Source organism: Parasteatoda tepidariorum, chromosome 11, assembly GCF_982258835.1.
Source record: "Parasteatoda tepidariorum strain Cologne lab strain chromosome 11, Ptep-v5.0, whole genome shotgun sequence".
Classification (NCBI taxonomy): domain Eukaryota; kingdom Metazoa; phylum Arthropoda; class Arachnida; order Araneae; family Theridiidae; genus Parasteatoda; species Parasteatoda tepidariorum.
Window position 1 is genome coordinate 42,981,853 of NC_141765.1, and position 25,951 is coordinate 43,007,803.

Genomic DNA, 25,951 nt, shown 5'->3' on the forward strand with positions numbered 1-25,951 from the left:
TTCTGCTTCTCAAAACTATTTTTTGTCTTGTTATTCTGTAATTCATTCTGGATTTAAGGGTCATTCCAACGATATAATAATAATATTCTATTGTTATGATAATAATATTCCATCAATAAAATTTCGCACATTACCTTTCTTTAAAAAACAAACAATAAGATTACTTCAATAATAAAAATATATACAGATGAGTCACGAATAACAGGTGACATTTCAGAAGCAGCTGCTCTATTCACTACTTCCTCGTGTCAATATCAAGGTGCTCAATACATGAACCAAGCATAAGCAACCAACGGATGGAAGGGTTCAAATCAAATAACCATATTCTATCTGTGATGTCGGGTGTCATAATGATTATCTTTACTACGACCACGGACCAAATAGCTAACTAGTTAGAATAACAGAAAGGTGATTCTGACACTATTCGAATTTCGTTTCCAGTAATATAGTTCTTGTACCAAGGAAATGAAATTAAATAGAAAAAAATATATAAAAACAAGAATAGTATCTTATCGAGAAGTAAAATGTAACATCAAATTAATTCTGGAAAATTTTTAGAAGGTTATAAATTGAATCGAAAGACTTTGAAATTGGTCTTTACTACAAAATTTCAAAGTTAGCTTATCAAAATGCATAAAACAATTAAATAATTTCCTTCGTTTTCTGTACTATAGAAAAATTAAATATTTCTTTAAATTTTTTCAAAATCTCCTCTTTAATCAAGTTTTTGGATACATTTAATGCGTTTTTTGTTTTTTTAAGGTTTGTATATTTTGAACTTTTGAATGCAATTTCTAATGTCTTAATTTGTGACAAATCGACTTTACTTCTCTCATTACTTTTTTGTAGTGTGTGTTATATGATAAATAGATAAATAAATAAATATTTCATTGTGATGAAAGAATTCAATTTTCGAATTTTGTAGAACAAATAAAAACAAATTAATACATTAAAAATTACTTATTTAAAAGTATTTCAGTCGAAAAGAGATCTCAATTAATTAATTAATGCGATTTTTCGTGTACAAAAATGATGCTTATCCTTTATACTTAAATATTTAAGAAAATTAGTTTGAACATTATAAAAATAACACGTTTACCCGTTCCAATATTATGTTATTGACATAGATTTTATAATGTAGTAGTTTAAATGATTTTTTTTCTCCTTTGCATCCAGAACTCTTAATTCTGGAGCTAAAAATAATAGACATAATAGATTATAGCTATATGTACGATCAGATTCCATAAAGAAACTCTTTGCAAAGTTCACTAGTAATAATTAGTGAGCATTCACTAAAATAATTAATTCGTGCCATTTACAAAAATTTCATATAAAATTTTTAACCAAATATAATAGATACATACCTTGTATTAAATAGTCCATTATGCGTAACAAATGTTGTCAATATGCGAAAAATACCTGTTAAATATCAAATAACTATTTATAAAACTATCAAAAAAATGGGGTGTTGATTTTTCTAATAAACGTCTGTTATAGAGCATAATTCCTAGACAAAGTAAGGTATTTTTCAAGCTAAGTGAATCATGTTCCCCCACTTCATCATTTCCATTTTTTATGAAATTTGATCCTCATCCCGATAAATCTGCAAAACTTTGAGTTCTAAAAAATTTCAGACTTTTTAAATAAAAACAAATTAATACATTAAAAATTACTCATTTAAAAGTATTTCACTCGAAAAGAGATCTGAATTAATTAATTAATGTGATTTTTCTTGTACAAAAATTATGCTTATCCCTTATACTTGAATACTTAAGAAAATCAGTTTGAACATAATAAAAATAACATGTTTACCCGTGTACCAATATTATGTTATTGGCATAGATTTTACAATGTATTAGTTTAAGTACTTTTTTCTTCTCTTTTGCATCCAGAACTCTTAATTCTAAAGCTAAAAATAATAGGTATAATAGAGAATGGCTATATGTACGATCAGATTCCTTAAAGAAACTCTTTGCAAAGTTCACTAGTAATAATTAGTGAATATTCACTAAAATAATTAATTCATGCCATTTAAAAAAATTTCAGACAAAATTTGTAAACAAATATAATAGATACATACCTTGTATTAAATAGTCCATTATGCGTAACAAATGTTGTCAATATGCGAAAGATACCTGTTAAATATCAAATAACTATTTATAAAACTATCAAAAAAAAGGGGGGTTAATTTTTTTAATAAACGTCTGTTATAGAGCATAATTCTTAGAAAAAGTAGGGTATCTTTCAAGCTAAGTGGATCACGTACCCCCACTTCATCATTTCCATTTATTATGAAATTTGATCCTCATCCCGATAAATCTGCAAAATTTCGAGTTCTGAAAAATTTAAGACTTTTTAAATAAAAACTACAATGCAGTAAGGAATGATTGATTAAGCTGAGTAGAGGAAAAATGAGCGCTATACTCCACTTTTCGGGGTGATGACCTCTCCTCTATAGGATGAGAGCTACACCCCACTTACTCACTAAGGATGACAGTTTAATCCCAATGATAAGGTCTTTGTATGGATGAAGTAACAAGGCTCTTTACTTAGCATGGTTTGGACTAAACAAATGCTTCTTAAAATATTTGGGTATTTATTTCTTCTCAACTATGGATGTATTTGAAAAATTTGACGATAAATTTTTGATCTGAAACAAGTTTCAAATGCATATAATTATAAAAGAATGAGCAAAGTGTCCTCCATGATGTAAACCATATATTTGCTCTTAACGTGGCCTGGTTTGGACCAATGCTTCTTAAAAATTTTGGATTTTCTTAAAAATGCTTTTTAAATTATTTCTTCACATCTTTCTGTATTTTTGAAAGATTTCACGCTTACTTTGTAATCTGAAACAAGTTTCAAATGATTTTATCATTACAAAAAATTTTAAAAATTCGCAAAATAAACTCTATTATGTTAACTATAAATATGCTCTTTATATAGCATTGCTACATGCTTTTTATATTATGCCCATAATTGTGAAGAAATAAATACCCAAAATTTTTAAGAAGCATTTGTATAGTTCAAACGAAGCTACGTCATTCCTATTAAGAGCTTACCAGTCGGTTGATCAACTTGGTCATCCACTCGATCACTTACCCCAGCCAGTGATGCTTTATGTCGATGATCTATTGGGAGCCGTGTCTTATGATCAGTCCTCGGAGGGATGCTGCTGCTGCTGTTGTTGTAGTTGTAGTTCATTTACGTCGCCTTAGAGCTGCACATAGGCGATGGTCTGGGAAACATCCCTCAGGATGATCCGAAGACATGCCATCACGATTTTGATCCTCTTCAGAGGGGATGGCAACCCCCGCTTCGGTAGCCCAACGACCTGCACGCGAAGTCGAGCACTTTACGGTAGAACAGTTTAACGAGGATCAATACCGCACACCCTCAGTCTCTACGAAGAATAATCCAAGTGGTCACCCACCCGCATACTGGCCGCAGCCGGTGATGCTTGACATCTGTGATCTGCTGGGAACCGTGTCTTAACGATCAGTCCACTGCGGGATCGGTGGGATCCACAAAATGAAAGAATACTTTGCATTATCTATTGAAACAAAATATGGTATACGGCATTTCTTTGGATGTATAGAAAAAACCATCAAAGCGAACGGTTTTTCTTGCCGTGCAAATGGTATCCAGTTCCTCATGTACGGAAGTAGGTATCCAACCATTATATCTCGGCTACCTCCGCAAAGTCATTGAATTATTTATCTTCTCATGCAAACTTTATTTTATTGGCAACAACGTTACCATTGCGACGGTAACTATGCAGGAAAGGCTAAATAAACAAACCCCCCTTCAAAGCGGACCAAATTTTTAAGAGAGTCGAAGTTTTGCTTCAAATGTAGTGATCAAAACGTTTACTATCCATATTTATTTTTTGATATTCCTATACTTTTATGATGGCAGATCGAGCATTACCGATTATTTTTCTTAATTTAAGTGGCGAAATGCTTTATGTAATTCAACAACGACTTGAAGCTCAGAATGTTTCTGAAGACAAATCCAATAAAGGTAATATGCGGGACATAGTTTTACATAAATGCTTTAAAAAATTTTAAGGAGCTTAAACTAATATACCGTATGTTTTGAGCATAAGCAAGATAGTTTGTAAACATGTAACTGGTTATTAGTTTCGAAAATTAAAATATTTTCATTATCTCTATGTATATTTTTAAAAGGAATATACTATAAACATCGTAATTTAAAAAGAGAAAATATGTGTGTTTTAATATATGTCTACTTCTATATCTCTGGAACTAATTTACTTCACCTTTCTGTGTGTACTAATTAATTGTTCGTAAATTAATATAAAGTTCGAACTTTTTGCTTAACGTCTTTTTATAAAATTCACGATGAGCGTTTTAAAGGTATGCTATTACTTTCTACAAATATCATGGAATTGTCTTGCATATATGTTTCCAAACTGTAGCAAATTATAACCAGAAAAAGTAAGTTGTGAATAATTCTGTATAAACACGCAATTGCTTATTCATTTTGATAAACCCATCATTTTTTATTTTATTTTTCAAGAAATACACAAAGTAGTTGTCTCTTGCCTAAATATAATTCTTTGTTTAACGAAAGAGACATATTTCAATATCATGCAGAATAGAATTTTGTCCTATATCTAACCCTTAATCAAAGTAACCCTTAGAAGTGAACATCACCTCTCAGTTTCCAGGATATTTTATTGGTTAATTTGTCTTACATTTCAGATTCAGTTTTTTCAAGTTTGATTAAGCTAGTTTATATATATATATATATATATATATATATATATATATATATATATATATATATATATATATAAGTTCAAAATAAAACAAAGAAAATTATAGACATATAAAAAAAAGGGGGGGAATAATAAGTAAAAAAATAACAAACAACAGTTTTTAAAAAAAAAAAAAAAAAAAAAAAAAAGGATTAAATTTTATTTAAGAAAACCGGAAATTATTAGTGTGCTCTATTTTTTAACATTTCATAGGTATCCTATTAATTTTCTAAGCTTTTCTTTTATTTAGATAGTATATTATCAATTTTTAGTCCTATTTCAGTTTCAAAATTTGTATTTTATTTCAAAGCATTTTTACTAAACTTTTATTTTGAACTAATTCTTATAGATGAATTAAGTTAAAGTTTAAATAATAATAATTTTTTAATAAATAAAGTTTTTAACTACCTAGCTGTGTTTGACAACTGGCATGATCTCTTCCACATACTTGTTGTTTTGCAGCTTATCATTGTTGGATTATAAATCTTGGAATTTATTTTGAAAAAGGAAAATCAAGTTTAAGTCTAAATATTTGTTGAAATAAAAGAAGAAAAAAATTAATTTCACCAAAAGGAACTTGAAATTCCTTATAAGAACAGAGCTATAGGCAGAAGTATGATTTTCTTTCTCTTGGCTTTTGCAGGTTGTCTATTTATTATAATATTAATTTAATGTTAATTTTATTTTAATAATTATTAATTTTTTTTATATTATTATTTTATATTATATAAAAATTAATAATAATAATATAAAATTAATAATTAATAATATATATTATTTTATATTATATTTTATATTATATTTTTTTTACATTATTATTTAATATATTATTATTTTTATTAAACTGGCTTATTTTTATTATGGATGCTCTTACTTTTATTTTAATCAGATGGTTTCATTGCTGATATCACTTTCAAATGAAAATTCTTTTTTTTGGGGGGGGGGGCTATAAAGTGTTTCACACACAATTAATGACATTTAAGTTTTCAAAATGTCTAATAGTGTTTTAATAAATATTCTTATGTTCAATGTGGACTTTATTTTAACTGAAAAGCAATTTTCTACTTTTAACCTATATTTTCTATTCTATTTAGTTATTGAAGATATTTTAACTACCATGTTAAATGACCAGTTTATTGAAGAACTCTTTAAACCTCAAAACATGTATTCCCGATCAGCTATGCAGTCTGTTTTTGAAAAATTGGTACACTCATCAATTATGAGACTAAACACAACTAGCATGAGTAAGGTAAGTATATAAACTGAAGAGCTTTGTGTGAAATAGTGACAAGCCAAAAAAAAAAAAAAAAAATTTACTTAAATCCTAGTTTAAAAAACACTTTTTATCATTATTTGAAAATATGGCTTATTATTAAAATAAGTGTTATTATTAAAATAATTTATTAAACTCAAATACATGAATAAATTGCAATTATTTTCCCTGGATAGATCTTTAATTTAGTAAATACTCTCAGCTATTTAAATTTAGGAGAAAAATTTATTGTTATTTTTGTGAAACTCAGAACATGGGGTACATTGGTACAGTGCGCCAAAAAAAGGGGGCACTTTGATCTAATGATCGAATCTTCATGCTCTAGGACTCATTCGTAATGGTTCAAGGAGGTGACCTGAAATATGCTAATTAATTAGTGCAAATGATATTTTAAGTTACGAAATCAGACACAAAAATGTACTTTCTCTAAATAATCATACTTTTTTTCAACGGATTTGTGTTCTGACCTCCAAAATATAGGGGTTCCCATATATCCCATAGTTTGACAAGAAGAGCAATTGGAATTTTACTTTCTGCATATTTCACCATATCTCAAAAACTTTTTAAGCGAATTGAAACATTTTTGCTCTCAATTATAAAATTCATTTATCCAAAGATAGTTCCATGTAAAAAAAAAATTTACACTATTTAAAATAAGCCGTAAAACTTTTGAATTGTAAGATATATAAATTTTTACATAATTTTACACATCAAATTATAAAACTTGAACAAAATCTGTTGAATAGTGCCTGAGAAATCAAATTTTAAATATACAAAATTTTTAATCCTTCATATAGTATTGCATTATAAAAACCAAATCTGTTTTCAAAAAATATTACTTATATTTGTTTTTTAATTTTTTTCTTTGTTTTTGTATTAAATCTGGTAAAAAATTATTGTGCTATTATAATTCCTTAAGAAACTTTTGAATGTGACAGAGTTATAATAGATAGATAGTATAAAATTATTGTAATTAATTATTGATGTAATCATTGTATTAAATCTGAAAATCTTTTTTTTTTAAATAGCTTTATGATTTAATGTTGATGGTTTTCAAGTATCAAGTATTAAATTGCCGATGTGCTGAAGATATTCTTTTGGTTACATTAAATCACATGGATGCTATAAGGAACTGTGCTGTCTCTTATCAAGAATTAAGGATTAAAGTTGAAAATGTTTTCTTTTTATTAGTTTCAGTAAGTAAGGATTGCATTAAAATTTTTATATAAAAGATAAATTTTAAACATTATAGCTAACATGTCTATGAAGATAACAGGCTATATGCAACTTTATTTTTAGAATTATGAAGATATGAAACATTTGGATTATGAATGCTTATTTAGCTGTATTACAGCATTTTTACAAGACCTGAATATTAGAGTAAGTTAAGTTCTTGTTTGTTTGTGTTTTTTTTTTTTAAAAATTCTTTTTATATTCAATATTGCATTTTTATTTCAGACTATAGAACTTCAATATATATACAGTGAACTCTCACTTATGCACCGGTGTAAGGTGCCAAGAGAAAAAGGCGCATAAGTGAAAAACTTCAAAATTCAAAAATGCAACGTAAATTGCAGTGACAATATGAATAAATATGTTTCTAAAGATTAAATGTTAAAGTTTTAGTTAGATATAAATGAACACTTCTTCACAAAAAATTTGAGTTTTATGGGTGGGGTGAAACATCACATGATAAATTTCTAAGAAAAGTACTTGACGTCATAATATGCTGCACAAGAAGTTGTTAGATTACTAATGTCACTAAACAGATCACCTCCTTTTATTTACTTAATGTCCATCTGACTTCAAGTAAGTGATCGCGGTCTCTTTCATCTTTCGTATTCCAGGTGTCTTTTTTTTTCTCTAGAAAACAGCATGGGAGTAAAATTAACCTCTGGACAAGAGGAATGGTAATTTTCTAAAAGATGAATGGGCTTTCATTGTTGTTAGTGTAACAGATAAGACATCCTATTCAATGTCTTTCCAGAAGCAGCAAAAATGAAAAGGTCACAGGGGGAAGCAAATTCAATAGGATCTAACAACATATATTTCTTTTCATCTGTAACAAGGATTGCTTATTTGTTTCCTTTTTAATTTAAAACATTTTTCTTTTAAAAGAAAAAATATTTAAAGGATTAAAATGTTAGCCTAAAATTTCGGCGCATAATTGAAAAATTGACTTTTAGAGCGACGCATAAACGAAGGATGTTTATCATTATTTTCCTATCTAATGTACTGGGACCTATTAAAATCGTCTTATAAATGAAAAAGGTGCATAAAAGAGGTGGTGCATAAGTAAGGGATCACTGTATATATATATTTATGTGATAACTTTTCTAAGTCTAAAAATTGTTACTGTGCTAATAGTAAATATCATATAAATATATTTTACTTTACAATGCTTTTAACAATATATATATATATATATATATATATATATATATATATATATATATATATATATATATATATATATATATATATATATATATATATATATACTACTACTACTACCCTGCACACTTAGCAATAAGATTTAAAGCTTTCAAAGTTTTAGAAGGCCGACAATAAATTACGAAAGAAAACAAGTATTTTTGAACATCCTATGCCAGATATAATCAAGCAATAAGCTTGTAACTTGTATAGATTACTTTAGCTGTTATTTTTAATAACTGCATAAAATTTCATAAACGTAGAGTAAATATTAATAGAGATATGGACGTTTTTATAAAAATTTATTTTTTTCTCTTACGTTTTTTCTGCTGTAACAATGTTCAATGAAATTAAACAAAATTTTTGGAGCAATTTAAAATTAATTACAAAATTATTGATTTAAAATTTAGAAAAAATTTGTCAAAAACTACGCAAGTACAAAATATTTAAGGTAGTTCTTTTACACTGTGCTTGAGCAGAAAAAATTTTAAGAAGTTTTTTCATAATTTTGTAATAAATCATGTTAGGCAACTAATGAAAAAAGTTTGATTTGAATATTTTAAAAATTTAAAAACTTTCAAGAATTTTCAAAGTAGTTTTTGTACTATCAAACAAAATTTATTAAAAGTAAAACCAAAATTATGAGGATCATCCCCCAAGATTACCGTATTTTCAAGAAAAAGTAAAGTTTAAAGTCCAATAGAATCCCTTTTAATTGCCGCGTCATAATAAAAACGTCTATTAAAACACAAGGTTTTTTTAAAAAGGAAAAACTAGATTAAAACCAAAACAAAAATCGTTCTTAATTTTTAAATGAAAGACTTAATGCTGAAAGTCACAATTTAACTTTTGCATGTTTGCCGTATTTTTAGAAAAAAAGGGTAACCATAAAGGAATAATGTTTATTTGATGTGCTCTTTAAAAAGTGCTGCCATAATAAAAGCACTGATAAAAAGAAAAGATAATAAAAAGAAGCTAAAAAAGAAATAGAAAAAAAATTGTTCTTAGTTCTTAAATCTAATCTTGTCATTGAGAATTACAGTTTTCTATGTTACAAGTCTAGCAAATAGGGTTGTCTATGGGCTGAGAAGATTTACTAATCTAGGTTCTTTCTAGAAAAACGAAGTTCTTAAACTCCAAAACTCTTATCCGGCCAGTCTTGACCTATGCTTCTGAAGCTTGGACAATGACAAAACTGAAGGAAAATTGTATCGCAACATTTGCGAGAATGATTTTGCGGAGTATACTTGGTAATGTGTATATGAAAACTATAGCTGGAGAAGGAGATTTAACTTTGAACTGTACAAGATTTATAAGCAACCTGTTATTATTAAATACATGAAACTAAATAGAATGAATTAAATGGCCCATGTGATTCGAATGAGTGCTGACAATACAGTAAAAAAGATACTGCTTTTTACACCCACTGGAAAAAGAAAGCGGGGAAGTCTGCGGTTGAGATGGGCTGACCCAGTGGAGTCTGATTTTCTTGCAATTAATGAAAAGAATTGGAGATCAAAGATAAATCGGAAGTCATTATGGAGGAATCTTCAGAGGAAGGCATTGGCTCACATTGGGCTGTCTGGCCAACTATGATGATGATGTTACAAGTTATCTGTCTATTAGAAAGGCTCCCATATAATACAGATATACAAGGAAAAACCAAACAAAAAAAAGTAACTTGTCTAGATAAAATTTTATAAAAATCACTAATATGAAACTCGTGGTTCAACATAAAGTTATCTAGTTTCAATTCTTCAAATTTTGCTTTTCCATTTATCATTCAGAACATAAATAAACAAGTTTTAGAACTTACAAAATACATAAAAACACAATTTCTAACAATGTATAGTAAAAAATACAATTTTATATTATATATTATTAAATCAATTAACCTCCCCCCCCCCAAAAAAAAAGAAAAGAAACTTTGCCGAAAAATACTTTCCCAAATAATTTTTTGCGGAATATTTGCTGAACATTCAGCTGAATATTTGGCAAAAGGGCGGAATACGGAATAGTGGCTGAATATCCATTAAATCTCTAATATGTGTGTGTGTATATTTCTGATTTCCAATTGTTATGATACAAGTATGATATGACATATGACAAATAAGAGGATATGTTAAACAATACATTTTACGGTGTCAAATTACAAAGAAAGTAAACATACAATAAAAATAATAAAAACATTAAGTTTTCACCATTTTTCAACTCATTACTTCCATTTAAAAAAAATTCAAACAGAATTATCTCAGATTTGTACTTATAATACTGGTTTACCTTTTGCAGTTATTTCAAGTTTTCATTAATTTTAATATCAAGTAGATAGCTTGAAATGGAATAAAATCAAAATTTCAGTAACGGAGAATAATCATTCAGGGACAATGGGGTTATATTTTATTGCTAGATTAAAATTAAGTTAATAAATGCATCAGTCCTTGTTTTATTTATTTTTTATTATCTTATTTATTTTTTTAGCTACTATTTATGGATAATAAAAATTGTATATTTAAAAATAAAGTGTTCAAAAAAATTAAAATCTTGCTTTTATTGCCAGTGTCAGATACCTACCGGTTTAAGGTGTGACGCTATTTATAAATAATTATTAAATAATTTTAAGCATCTGAAAAGCTTGGAAGCATATCTCCAATATAGCTAAAAGTTTAGTACTCATGATTAGTTTTTTTTTAATTTCCTTTTGTCTTATTTTTTGTAAAGGATTTACAAATCAATTGAAATACTCTTAAAAACTTACTACAATAAGCACACACCGTAATCTATTAGGCTGGCCTAAGTTTTTTTCTTTCTGTTATCTTCTATAGCTCACTACTGTGTTGAAGAGACTATTTTAAATTCTGCAGACTTAAAAATTTTTCTAAATAATTTCAAAGCTTACTTCGTTTTTATCAAAAATAAAGTATATTATTAAAAAAATTACTTATCTTCAAAAATATATATCTAAAGCTTGTTAGAGGAAGATACAAGTTAAATAAATGTTTTTAATCAACAAAAAAAAACTTTATCAAATCATAATTCTTGCTGTAGAAATTATAGATTTAACTAAAAAGGAATTATGTAAATTTAAAGTTGTGTCTTATTGTTTCTTACCCAAAAAAATTTACATTTTACCATTCCTTTGAGTGAGGCATCCTTCTCACAGTTTATGATAGAAATTACATTTTAAATCTTAGTAATTTACATGTTTCATTACATTTCTCTGAACATAATTTTAATTTTGCTACTCAACTTATGGTAATTTACTATGAATTATCAATTATGACTGGTAATTTACTATGTAAAAATATGAAGAAAAAATATTTTGTACTCTGAAACCACATTTTGATATGGTTGAATAATTTTAACTAATATTTTTTAATAAAAATTATAACCATTATGCGTTTTATTTCTCAAAGCAGCTAAATTTAAAAAGGCTAAGAAAATTATCCCACCTGACCCTTTAAATAACATGAAACATTTCCTATAAGAAATGGCTAAGCCCAATTTTATTAAGTTTAACTAGCCTTGATCAATTTTATTTAAAAGAAATTTGTCATCCAGTCTTAAAACCATCTGTAGATTTTAAAACTACAATGAATAATAAAGATTGTCCTTTGAGAATTCATAAAAATATATAAGATTGCTATCATTCCTATCTAACATCTGAAGGAGTATTATTTCTAAAACTTCTCACTTAATGGCAGCTGCATACGCAGCCAACTTGCCACTATATGGTGTCTACAAGCACAGTCTTGCCCAATTTAAATTAAGGTATTTTCCCAAGGAAAGTGATCAGAACAGTGCAGGGAGTTCTAGAATACAGACGGTTTTCAGCTCCGTCATGCTGATGTTATAATGTTTCATTCAATAAATTATTAAGTTTTTTCGAAACCTACTAAATCGTAAGACAACATTGGTGAATACAGAGGCTTGAACGCGCAACGCAACCATCTCATTCCTTGACGCATTGCAGTAATGCACTACATTGCCTTGATTTGTCAAACAAATCACCTCAGTTTACTAGATTTACTGCATTGGAATGGCTAGTCCTACTAAACTCTTGTGAAATGCTCATGACTGACAATGAGTGAGACTTCTCTTTCACTGGAGGGGGAGTGTGCTGCCACTATATATAAAGCTTCCTAACTCATGTACTACCTTATCTAAGGTTATTGTGTTTCGAGTGTCTGACTATGACTCCAGAGACCTTGGTTTCAGTCCCACCGTTGGCGAAAAAACATCTATCTCCCACATTCTCCTCCACACATGAAAAATGTTAAAATAATAAAAATATAAAAAAAATGTCTTTTTTTCTGATGTTAAGATTTATAAAGTTTAACAGTTATAATTTCAAATTAATTGAACTTCAAGTATTTTCTAAGAAATTTGCTTTTATTGAGTGGCTTAAGTGTGTCAAACATTGGTGTTCTTGCAGACTCAGAATCTGCAGTTGAGGCTGATTTTTAGAATCAACTTAAAGCCATGAAACTTAATTTTGCTAACAAAGTTAAACAGCTACGCTTTGATCAAGTTGCTATCTATTCACAGCTTCCGTATTCTTGGATAAAATTAAAAAATTTTGTTCAAGAAATAAATAGTTTAAATTATATGGAATAGCTGTTCTGCATTTGACTGAAAAAATGTATTTTCTCAATAGCAGCTAAATTATATATTTTGTTTTCAAATTTTATTTTTTAAACATTAAGTTGTCATTCCTATTAAATACTTTCATTGAAATTATCCATTTTCTTCAAAAACAAAGTTTATTTTTATCTGCTTGTGACATCACAAAATAAAACTTTTTGAAAAAATTTAAAAATTGGGTAACTTTTCTTTTGTCTAATTTTATTTAATAAATATATGATAAAAATAAGGAAAATTAAATAAAAATATATTTATAGCTATTTTATGCTCTAAGTTTAATGCAGAATATTGATAATTAAATTTTCAGGAGTAATATGGTAAAATTATTGAGTGGAGTCTTAAAAGCAATATTTTTTTACATTTTCATATCTTTTTCTATCTATTTTCATTAGATAGAAAATAATGTGAGATTATAATTACTCAATGTATTTTTAGATCTTTACAGTTGATACACACACATTTTATACAGGCAGGAAAAAAAAACAGAAAAAAGAGCTAGGGCTGAAAAAAACAAGGAACAAATAAAAAAAATACTTATTAAGTTTTCAAAATTAAAAAAACGAAATTTCATGATTTAAGATATCAGAAGAAGAAACATTATCTGAAGGTGGAAATTCAGAACAGAAGAAAGCAAATTTAGCACTCTATATGAAACTAAATAACATGCATACATGACACATGCCAAAATATTTCATTTTTACTGAAACCTTATGATCCAACTGCATATGTAGTTTGGTAGAAGATAAATAATAATTTAAAGCACAATTAAGAGCATGGCCAAGCGCTGGAAGATTTACCATTGATGATGAAACATGCAAGCATCAAAAGAGTTCTATTAGCTGAAAAGAAAGTTATAAAATTGAGAACAATTCAAAAGGATTTTGCAACGTATGAAATTTAAAATTCTTTCTAGAATAAATTTTTCTATTCTGTCTAGCAGTGTTTTTTTTTTTTTTTTTTTTTTTTTTTTTTTTGTCAAAGCTTGACAAAACATATGTAATTAACTTGGGTATTAAGGCTAAATATAAAAGCGTGATGTTTTCTTACATTAAATTTCTATATGATTTAGGTTTTAAAATGCTTACTAAGAATGTGTAAAGAAAAAAGTTGTTTTCTAGATTAGAATTTAATAAAATTAAATTAGCAAATTTAGGAAGACAGCATTAAATATTCTTGAAATAATACAATATATTAAGTAGTGAGAAGGCAGAGAAAGCCATTGTAAATTCAATACCAATGTAATAATACCAAATTAACTATCAATAAATGAAAACGTTATGCAAAATATGTGAATCATTACCCAGAGAGATGTTAATTGATTCAGCTACTTAGGAAAAATAATACACATAACAAATACTGAAATGATTCAAATATAAATTATTGTTGTTGTAGTTCATTTACGTCGCTCTAGAGCTGCACAATGGGCTATTGGCGACGGTCTGGGAAACATCCCTGAGGATGATCCGAAGACATGCCACAGCAATTTTGATCCTCTGCAAATCCTTCTGATCCTCTCTCTCATATTTGTCAATAACTGTGATAAATTCAGACAAAATATTGTAATGCTTGGGTTGAAATTTTTGTTTTCTTTTCTTTTCTCTAATAACATAGGATAGAAATTGAAGTTTGTTCTCTTAATTTAATAAATTATCATAAAAATAGTTCATAAAAAATAGTCAGAATGGGTTGAAATTAGTGTTATTTCCTTATAAACTTCCAGTGCTTGATATTCCCATGTGTCTCTCATGTGATGAACAAGTGAAAATTTTAAAAACCGTAATTGCAATATTATACTGACTTATAATATTACTAAAACTATTGCAAAGCATTTGCAAAAGTTCACATTTTACTTAAATAAATACAATTGTTAAATTATTTAAAAAAATATATTTATGCAATTTCAGCTTCATTCCATATGTGATGCCAGCTTTAATTGTAATAAATAATTTATTTTTGGACTTTCAAAAAATTCATTAGTCTTAATTAAAGAATTATGAGTACTTCATAAAAATAACTTGAAATTTCTATTTTTTAAGTATTAAAACAATCTAATAAAGAAAATGCACTGAAAAATATCTGGCATATAACCATTGAATCACCTATTATGTGTCTATAAGTTTTAATGATCTCTCATTCATCTGCACACATATTTTTGCATAAATATAATTTTTTATTTCATATATTCTTGTTTTTCTCCATGAAAATATTTAGAGATTTAAAATTATTGATTTTTATTTTCTTATTATTTTGCCAACTAAATAATACATGAAAATTTCTGTATTATTTCTGTTATTATTACTGTTCTGTATCCAAACTAAACTGATAAGTTAGTTATTTTGTCTTCAAATGCAAAAAGCAAAAATTTTTCAAACAAATCAAATCAAAATGTTATGCATAAATTTGATGAAACTAGATGCAACAGTAAAACTAAGTTATAAATGTTTCTGGATTTAACCTTTGTATCATTGTTATTTTTACATTAATTTGACTGTAAATGAATATTTAGCTACAATAAATACAGCAATCGTATTCTGTATTAAAATTTAAAAAATTATGTGCATTAGAAAAATGTTAATTCTTAATATTTCAAATGTTCTTTTTGCAATTTAGGTGTCAGTATTAATGAGATTAGGATTACAATTATCTAATGGAGAGATTGTTCGCTGTGATTCAAAAGCTGGCTTTGAAAGTTCTATTTCTACGTATGCTAAATATTTTCTTTTATTCTTCTTAACACTGTTTTTTCCTTAAAATATCTAAAGATAAAATATTTTTTTTAAAAATAATATAATAATATTATTATATTACTTTTTAAAGATAAAATATTTTATTTAAAATATCTTCTCAACTATTGGGTCTTAATTTCATACCTGATCACGAAATGCCTAGTCACAAAATCATAGATCCTTAAAAATACATTAGTTTAAATTTTTTGTTTTAACCCATTAATGGTCTATGCATTAAAATAATGTGAAAAGTGCCTTAGTTGCAAAAATTTAAAAATAACTTCATTTTGATTTTCAAAAAAAATATTTTTGCATTATTAATAAATTGAGATGGATACAATATCATGATTTGCTGCAATAAATATTCATGATTAAATACTGTGCAAACAGTTTTTGAAAGCTTGAAAAAAAAGTACTGATCCACAAATCATAATGCTAGACATTAAGGAATTGCTTTTTCTTCTTAATTAACTAAATTAAACGAACCTTTCAGAGGATTTATTTTCTTTAGTTAAACATGGGTTGCCGAACTTTGAATATCCTAGTGATCATTTCCTCCTTTAACCTCATCTATGTCTTTTGTTTCTTTTTTTCTCCTTTTCTTTTGCACTTCCCTTCATTTATTTTTCATTTCTATTTGATTTCACTACCTCAAAATTACTTGGAAGGAGCATTATTTAAAATTTTAATTACTTTTCTACTGTTCCAAGACAGAAAGTGATTGACTCCATATAATGGAAATTCATTATAATGAGCATTTTCTCTAGATGATAGAACACATTGTGTCTAAATCGTATTACAGTAGGGAACCGATTATCCGGAACGGTCGGGACCATCGCCATTCCGGATAACTGATTTTTCCGGTTTTCTGAATCTCTACAAAAAGCCGTTTTTTTTATTGTTTAGCCCAACTAAAAAAAAATTTGGAAATAATCTTAAAAATAAGAGAAAACGATGAAGTAATACACTAATGATTATTTCCAAAATGATGGTAAGGTAAACATCTTTAAAAAAAAGAAAGAAAAAGCATAAATTCATATGAGGAAAAAAAAATTTTTTTTTTTAAAATGACGAGAAAATTTATGGAATTTCGTTCCGTTTTTTTGGTTTTCCGGTTTTCTGATTTCCGGATAACGGGTTCTGTACTGTTTCATATATTTGAATTCTAATATTAGTCTCATATCTTATTTAAAAATGTAACCATAAATTTGATACCTAATAATAAGCTTTGTCTAGTCTAACAATAGTAAACATAGGTTTACATGCTGATCATAAATATTAGAAGCTTATACTTATTGGCTAAATTTGGATTAAGTTACAACACATTATGATTATTATGATTTTGCCACATCTAATATTTTGTTAATTTAATTTCTTTAAATTTTGTTTTTAGAATGCAAAATGATGATTATATTGTGAAAGGAGAAGCAATGCAAGAAAAATGGAAAAAAAGTTTGCCACAAAGATGCTTTGATTTTGATGGAAACAGGGGTATTTCACTGGGAACAAACATGTATGTATTTGTGTTTTATAAAGATCAGATTGTCAAGAAATTAAAAGATTCCTAAATTGCTAATTTTCTAACAGTTGATATGAAACCTATGACTTATATTCACAACTTAATCCTTTTCAATGATTACTTTTTTTGGGGAGGGAGGTTATTGGGTAATTTCACACAAGGTTCAATCTATAAATGAGGAAAATTGGAAATCTAAAACATAAATGAAAGGTCTAAAATTATAATAATTTAAAATTTAACACTCGTTCTATTTTTGTCATTGTTTGTTTTTAATAATTTTAATCAATATTTTGCATGTACAGTTTGATGGAGATAAAGTTAAATTTTTTATTATCCATTAAAACCTCTTTCATGGCATTTACTTTCATAAAATAAGGCAATTGAGAAAAAACATTCCCTCAAAACATGAGTTTGCTTAGTAATTTCATTTCCACATGGTATTCTAAGAATGATTTAACAATAAATATAAAACCAGAAAAGTATTAGTAAAATAGGAAATATAGGAAAAAAAGCAATAAAAGTAACACATTCATTTCATATTAAAAATTTGTCTGAGGGAAACTAGAGACAGTAATTTTTTTTCATTAAATAACTGCATTTAGTTTTCCTTACTATTGCTTTTTTATTAAATCTAATTTCTATCATATTTATTTTCCATGCAAATGTATACAATTAAACAATACTAAAGTTTCACTTAGCTAATGGTAATGAAATTTCCTGATACAAATATTGTACTATATCCATCGTTAAATGAGTATACCTTAAATGAGTTTTCTTTTGGATCATGTTGCATCAACTGCCTCCTAAAAGTTATTATATTAGTTAATCATGCTTCTACCGCAGTAATATCAGCAATTTAAAGCTTATGACTCTATTTTTATATAGCAAAAACGCATTTTTATTTTTAAAAAATTAAGAACAGCTCTTATATATACTCGAGATTTGTTTATATTAATTTGTTGTGCAATGTTTTTTGCAGTTTCATCAAAAACATTAAAGTTTTTCAATTTTACATTAAAATTAATGCATTTAGTATAGATATATATATATATATATATATATTTGTGATTGAAACCTAGTTAAATCATTTTATTGTTGAAATTTGTCTATTACATTGGTGTCCAAAAGTTAAGCATAATTCGTAAAATGTGGAATAACAGAGTAAATAATGGTCAAATTGTTCAAAATCACTGTTTGATTGTAAAACAGTGCGCTTATGTAAAGCATTTAAGTTGACACAAAACATGTGCGAATATTATAATGAGTGTAAAACCAGTTCATATTCCATACAGAGTTCAGACTGGTTATGTGAAATTACTATGAAGCAATCAAAAAGGCCAAAAAATAAGACAAAAATGCAAAAGGGAAATGTTTTTGAATGGAAGAAATATTGAAATGTGGACGATCTCAAACAGAAGTGTCTCTAATTCTGATTGTGCCTCAGTGTGTGATCTCATGACAAAGGCAGAGGTTTCAAATTACAGAAGATGTTACCCAACGACCAGTGCAAGGTTGACCAAGTCTAACAATTGTTCATCATATTTCGCAATAGCTGTGTGATATCAGAGGGACAGTTACAGTCTGTTACTGCTAAAAAGTACAGGGACAAAGTCATCTAGCCTTATGACACTTCTATAAATTATGAAATTTCTTTAATATAGATTTTAGAAAGGTTCTACATGTAACTATTTTAGATTTATTTATAAATTTTTCAAAAATATTGTTTTTTTTAGACATGTTTCATAAATATGTTGTTTTTTAATTAAAACTTTATTTCAGATACATAAAATCTGCTGCAATGTTTCCAGGTCTTGATAAAGAAAATGATTCTGATATGAATCATAAAGAATGCAACGTAAGTATAATAGTTTGCTCAGTTCTAAGTTATAAAAATAATAATCCTTAAAGAGTTATATAGTAAAACCCTTACCTAACAAACACCTCTACAGAATGGACATCTAACATTGCGGACAACTTTCATAATGCAAAACAGTCTTCTATGAATAAATTATTGTGTATCCCTTCCCTAAGGTGAGCCCTCTTTTCAATGGACATACAGTAATCTGCATCTAGTAATTTTAAATCCCCTTTCAAGACGAACGCTTCATATTTTTATGAATTATTTTTAGTTTGATATTTTTAAACACTAATTTTACAGAGGCTTTATTTTTTATTAACAAAATAATAAAGTAGAAAGAGGGTCAAATTTTCTTGTAGAAATAGAAAGAAAATCACAATTGTAGCTTTTGAAGCAATTGTGCCGACTGTTATGTTATCTTGTATTGTGCATTGCAACAACAAACCAGTTTTTAGTTAGCATCATGTTATGCTAATAAAAATATGTCAAAACCTATCAGCCCCTAAATTACTTTTGTGCAAAAATGCTTGGTGGCATATTTACAGTGTTTTCATTTCAAGATTATTGAAACTCCATTTTAAAATTATTTGATTAAAGAAGTTTTGAACTCTAATACAAATTCTAATTAAATATTGGTATGGTGAAGGTATTAAGAATTATTGAAAGAAGGTAACACATTAAATGGCCAAAAAGATAAAAAGAAAAACATCGGCAAAAGCCTTAGAGTTTAGAACAATTAAATTTAAAGTATAGTGTAGAAACAAAGTGAGTGCCACCAGTTCCGGTAGAACATATTAGCTTGAAAAACAATAAATACTTAGGCTAAAAAAAATTCATTTCTCACCCATGTTAAAGCAAAATGACGGACATTAAAAGAAATAATGACGAGAACATTTTACAATTAAGAAAACATTTATTCGCTAAGCTTCAAAACTGACAATCATAACTCACACCAGCATATACAAAACAAGAAAATTAAAGCAACTTAAGTTGCCATCAAGTGTGGGGGACGAAATCCCAGAGAGGAAAATGAAATTAGTTAAGACAAGATATACTGAATGTTGACTAATGCTGTGGCATCATGCCTTTCCTTTTATGTTAGCTGCTTTGGCGTACAAAACGAAAATGGTTGACTCGAGAAAACAATTGTGCATCCAATGAGCGTTTAAGATTTAATTTAAATAAATCAAATTTGACAAGAAAAGAATAAAACTCATGCCAAAATTAGGTCTCCTGAACCTGTGACGTGGGACAAAAAAGAATGTACTAGAAACTTTGGTTTTTACCGACAAAGCATTAAAGTTACCTGAAGGTCAGAGATGAACAACAGGAAATAACATTCTTGGGGTAGCTGTTAACAGCTAAATTATAGTTAGTCTTAAAAGGTGATGAGAGAATTCTCATGCACAAAAGAGAAAAGGATACTTGGGGAACCATGAAAAAAAGGTACTTGCGTTTAGATGGTAGCAATACAAAAGTAACATCAAAAGAAACCATTAACAAATAAGAAAATGCCAGGGAAAAAATTGGGAAATAAAATAAGAATATTGTTACATTTTCTTAATAAGAATTAAATTAAGAATTACTTCACATAGATATTAATCATTCAAAATAAACTTAATATTCTAATATACAATTATTTAAATAATAAACAATGCTTTAAAATATTTTAACCCAATATTGTGGAAGTAATATATAAACAAATAGTTTAGTTGACACACAAACTAAATTACATTAAATAGGTAGAAATTAAATCACAACCATTATTCTTATCTAAGAACTATTAATTTAACAAAAATACACCATATTAAAGTAACATAATGATATTGATTGCCAAATATTTAACATATGTATATTAATTTTTCAAGGCTATATGTAATAAAATATTTTTTATGTTATAAACGAATATTCATATGTGATATACAATACCACAATTGGTATTAAAGAATATCAGTTGATACTGGTTATTCTCTTTTTTTTCATGCAGCGTACAGTGAAAAAAAAATTCCATATATTAATCTCAAACCATTATAAGTTGTTCAGTACTCCATTAATAAAATTATTCTTGAAACTATTAAAAGTTTCCATTCTTGACAAAGTAACTCTAATATTAAAAATAGTATTTTATATTATAGTTTTGAAATAAAATTTTCTTTTGCTGATCTTAAGTAGAACTAATTATTATTTTTCTATTTTGTCATTTACCCTTTCTAAAATTATTTTGGTGCATACATAACGTACCAAAATGTGTCCTGAATTTTTTCTTTGATCTACTTTGAGGCTTGACATTTTTTTTTTTTAGAAATAGACAAATATAAATCCTAAGTTGTTCAGATGTCTCAAATAAACACAGAAACAATTTCACAGAAAATCTGCAGTAAAACAACAGTTGCTAACCATTGCTTCTTTGAGAAAAAGAAATATTCAAAGTGTCCTTATCAAAAGTTATATTAAAATAACAATTGATGATTTGGCCTATCATTATTATTTGGTTTGATTAGGCCTATCATTGACCGAAGTTAAAATTATAATAAATATTCTTATAAAAAATTTGATATAGCACTCTTGGAGACATCCCAAATACATAGGAATAGAAAATTCTTTTGTAGAAAAAAAACCAGTGTACTGAGCAAAATTTAATAAGATTCAGATATAATAAATTTTATAAACACTTGAAGATTAAAATGGGATATTGTTTAATGGAATATGCATAGATTGAGTGAAGTACAGTATCATAACAACTATTAACTAATATTTGATTTTTATATAATGTTAAATGTTGAAAAATGTTCTTCTAAAAATACAGTTTACTCTAATTTACACCAGAAATTAAAATGTATTATTCTAAAACTAAGTAGATAATCATCACTTTAAATCAAATAAAATTTTATTGCCCAAATTCCTGATTGAAAAATTATATAAAAAATATCACGATTCAATTTTCCGTATTGAGCTTAACATGAGAAAAAAAAATTTTTTAGATTTGACGATTCAATTTAATGTGAATTTAGAAATATTACGTTTATGTGCCAGTAACTCCCAATATTTTGCCCACAACTTTTATTTACTTATCTTCATTTCTATTTTGTTTTATCCTTATTTTTTTAACTATACAAGCTATGTTCCGAATTAGCAGCTGAATAGCTCAGCTTTTATATTAATATATGTATGCTTTCTAGGATAGTGGAAAATATCATGCACTTGAGGAAGTAACCCTACTAAATCGCCTGATTGGAAATTCTAGCCAGTCTGAGTTTGTTCCAGATTTACTTTTTGCTTCTATTGATGAAGAATCAATAGAATGGTATTTATATTAAAATAGCAAGTAATTTATTGAGATATTACATTTAAAATTATTTATTTTATCTTTTATTTATTTTTTTCAGTCAAAAAGATTCATATGAGAAGAATGTTGGTTGTTTTGTAACTATTGATGCTTCTCAGGTACTTTATAATTTTACATATTTTTTTGTTTTTGTTTGCCTTTTTACAAAATCGGGCTTTTAGACCACTTCAAATTTAGTTATGTTAAATTAGTTCTACATGAGGGAATCGATAATTACTACTTTTAAAAGGATTGGATGTCAGCATGTCATGCAATATTGTCTTCTTTATTTTCTCTGCATTAAAATTTACAGTCTACTTATTAACTTCATTCTATAAGAATTATTATTCTTTTGAAAGCTTCCTTTCATGAATTAAATTTCAAAATCTATATGTCGGATAAAAGACCATTTTCATATTTTTCTTACTTATGCTTCTCCTGCAGAAAACTGAGAATTTAAAGAAGTTAATGTTAAATAGAAAAAACTACTCTAAGTGTTTCACCAATTAAAAATTTTAAAAATCAATAACAAATTTTGAAATAAACTTTTTTAAAAATGACACTAGACAAAAATGTCTGCCCCTACAACTTTTTGTGTAATTTAAATATTATTTGTTTACCTTATTTAATTTTTCTAAATAAAAATAAAAGTTCAACTAATTTAAGTAAAAACTGTTAATGTGATGTATTATTAAGAAGTATAATAATAATCTTATTAAAATTAGTAATTATCTAGCAAAAAAAGTGGAAATCTTTTGTATCTGACTTTTTGTCAAATCTATTATGTAGTTATTTTAACCATAGTTGGTTGATATCTATTTCTGAAGAATTCTTATCAGATTTTATTCATTTTAGAAAAGTAGAAATGAATTAGGACAGTTATCCCAAGAATTCTTTGTGAAAGAGGAGAAAAAAGGAGAAAATGACATTTTAGAACTTTTGGACTTTGCAGATAGTGATAAAATATAGCACTTTTAGGGACTTTTTTGAAGATGAAGTGTGATTAAATATAATTTCTTTGTAAAATATATGAAGTTTGTAAACATTTTTATGTCAATTATGTTAATCAAACATTGTTCACTCTTTATTTTAGAAGTTTATAACACATTCACTGTGATAAATTAGTTTATTTTTATTATGTAATTAAAAATTATTTTTATTATGTAATTTATTAAATAAATCTTCTTTAAATAAATTATTTGTTTCATTTTCATTATTTGTTAATTTTTTGGTGAAAAATTAGTTAATGTAATATTTGTTATATATAATAATTATTATGTCCCGCAGTGGACTGATCGTTAAGACCCAGCAGATCACCGAAGTCAAGCATCACTGGCTGCGGTCAGTGTGCGGGTGGGTGACCACTTGGATCAGTCTGCGTAGGGACCGAGGGTGTGCGGTATTGGCCCTCGTTAAACTGTGCTACCGTAAAGTGCTCGACTTCGCGAGCAGGTCATCGGGCTACCGAAGCGGGGGTGCCATCCCCTCCGCAGAGGATCAAAATTGTGATGGCATGTCTTCGGATCATCCTCCGAGATGTTTCCCAGACCGTCGCCAATAGCCCATTTGTGCAGCTCTAGTGCGACGTAAATTAACAACAACAATAATTATTATTTGATATAAATTTTATTTGATTATTTTTATTTGAAGATAAAGCTGTATTCAATTAGTTCTTGGTTATGGCTGCAAACAAATATAATTTATTTCTTGACCAGCTCTGATAATCATTTTCTCCCTAAAGAATATTTATTAATAAAATAACATTAATTTCTTCTGGTTTAGGAAAAAAACATCTTTTGTATAATATTATGCATAAATTTATGAATGAAAATGAGTTTTGCACAGCAATAAAAATATTCTAGTAAATAAGAAAAAGATATTTGAATGCTCTGTGTAGTTTTCAAGTGTGTTTTTAAACTAACAATCAGAAGAAGGAAATGTAAGGAAGGAATTTTGAAAAGTTAGCTAGTAAAAACTACAAGAATGATTAAATATGAAAAATTATAGTTTTGTCAATTTGAAATAAGTTTCTTAATGTCTTTGAAATACATCAATCAATGTTCAAAGTTAAATTAATTTATGTTTCTGCAAGTTAGTAGTCTGTTGATGAAGCTAATCTAAACGTGTTACACTAGAGTTTAATGTAGACTGTTAGAATAAATTTTCATTAAATAAAAAGACCATTTTTTACATTTGCCATTTGAATATATCATATTTCATTGTTCCTGCAAATCCAATCATGTCGTATTTGAGAAAGAGTAATTTTCTTAATAAGAATTCTTTGTTTGATTTATCCTGAATTTTAGCTTGTTGTCCTGATATAACTTTTATTCGGATCGGGACACTTCTCTTTTGATTGATACAAAAACAGGAAATTTTAAAAGGATTGTTTCTGTTTTTGATACACGTTTCACACAGTTACTTCTATGCATATAAAATTAATTGCTCATGAGCAAATAAAACAACACAATAAAAGGCACTTTAATTTTATTTACTGCTGATTTGATAATTTCTGCTAATTTTAATATTATTTATTAGTGGAATCATATAGCTAGGTTGATTATTCACAAAAGTTGCATAAGAAATTATTTAGGTTTTTCATTTTTGCATGATTTGAATATGAATTACAAATTGATGGTTTATTATTGCTAATAACTAAAATAATGTAGCTTGCTTTTGGTTATAAAAATGAAACATTGGTTTCATTAATAAATTAGGAAGATATTTTTGTATTCGAAATTCTTGTTTTTCAGATACTGCCTTTATTTTGTATTATAGATATCAGAAAAAGAGATTTCTAGTAAATAAGGGTATCAGTGAAAGTTATATTTTTTCGAATTTTGTCTGTATGAAATTATAATTAACATATTTGTTTATAATTTTAGAAAAAAGTCACAAATTTTATAATAAGAAAGTTGAGGTGTTTTGCAATTGAGGTGTTATCTTTTTAAACATTGTTCATAGCACAGAAGTTAACATCTATATGAATAAGATAATGCACATCATAAAAATAATGCATATTTACTCCAAATGTTTTATATTCAAATGAGATGTTGATTTACAATATGTGTGAAAAAATCTGGATTTGAATTTAGCTTTGTCTAAAACAAAGCTACAGGGAATAGGAATTTTTATAATAATGGAAATATGATTGGCAAAAAAAATATTTTAAAATCCAGAAAAATGTCAGGTAGAATTATTATCCGATTAAAAAATATAAGAAAAAAAATATCCCCCCCCCACAAATTCTGCAAAATGAGGGAGAAGGTATGTAAACTATACTATGTAGTATGTGTACTACTTTTACTTGAGTCAAAGTATGAGAAACTGTATAGAATTATAAAATATCTGACAAGTTTATTGATATATTAAAAGATTAGTTTTTCAAAGTAA

General features: G+C 27.1%; 1 protein-coding gene across 1 annotated transcript; it reads left to right on the forward strand.

The window, feature by feature from the left end:
- The first annotated feature begins 3,765 nt into the window (after nucleotides 1–3,765).
- Nucleotides 3,766–23,742, forward strand: OSCP1 (Organic solute carrier partner 1). The gene is made up of 10 exons (XM_016063805.4): nucleotides 3,766–4,023; nucleotides 5,878–6,032; nucleotides 7,085–7,252; nucleotides 7,356–7,436; nucleotides 15,741–15,832; nucleotides 17,250–17,369; nucleotides 19,155–19,230; nucleotides 22,413–22,537; nucleotides 22,620–22,677; nucleotides 23,414–23,742. The coding sequence occupies exons 1-10, from the start codon at nucleotides 3,909–3,911 to the stop codon at nucleotides 23,525–23,527; spliced, it is 1,104 nt and encodes a 367-aa protein (XP_015919291.1). The 5' UTR covers nucleotides 3,766–3,908; the 3' UTR covers nucleotides 23,528–23,742.
- The last annotated feature ends 2,209 nt before the right edge of the window (nucleotides 23,743–25,951 follow it).

Bases quoted from the DNA above. Each gene is read 5' to 3' on its own strand.
- OSCP1 (XM_016063805.4), top strand. From the start codon at position 3,909: ATGATGGCAGATCGAGCATTACCGATTATTTTTCTTAATTTAAGTGGC. The intron at 6,033-7,084 runs GTAAGTATATAA...TTTTTTAAATAG, and splicing joins ACACAACTAGCATGAGTAAG to CTTTATGATTTAATGTTGAT. The intron at 7,437-15,740 runs GTAAGTTAAGTT...TTTGCAATTTAG, and splicing joins TACAAGACCTGAATATTAGA to GTGTCAGTATTAATGAGATT.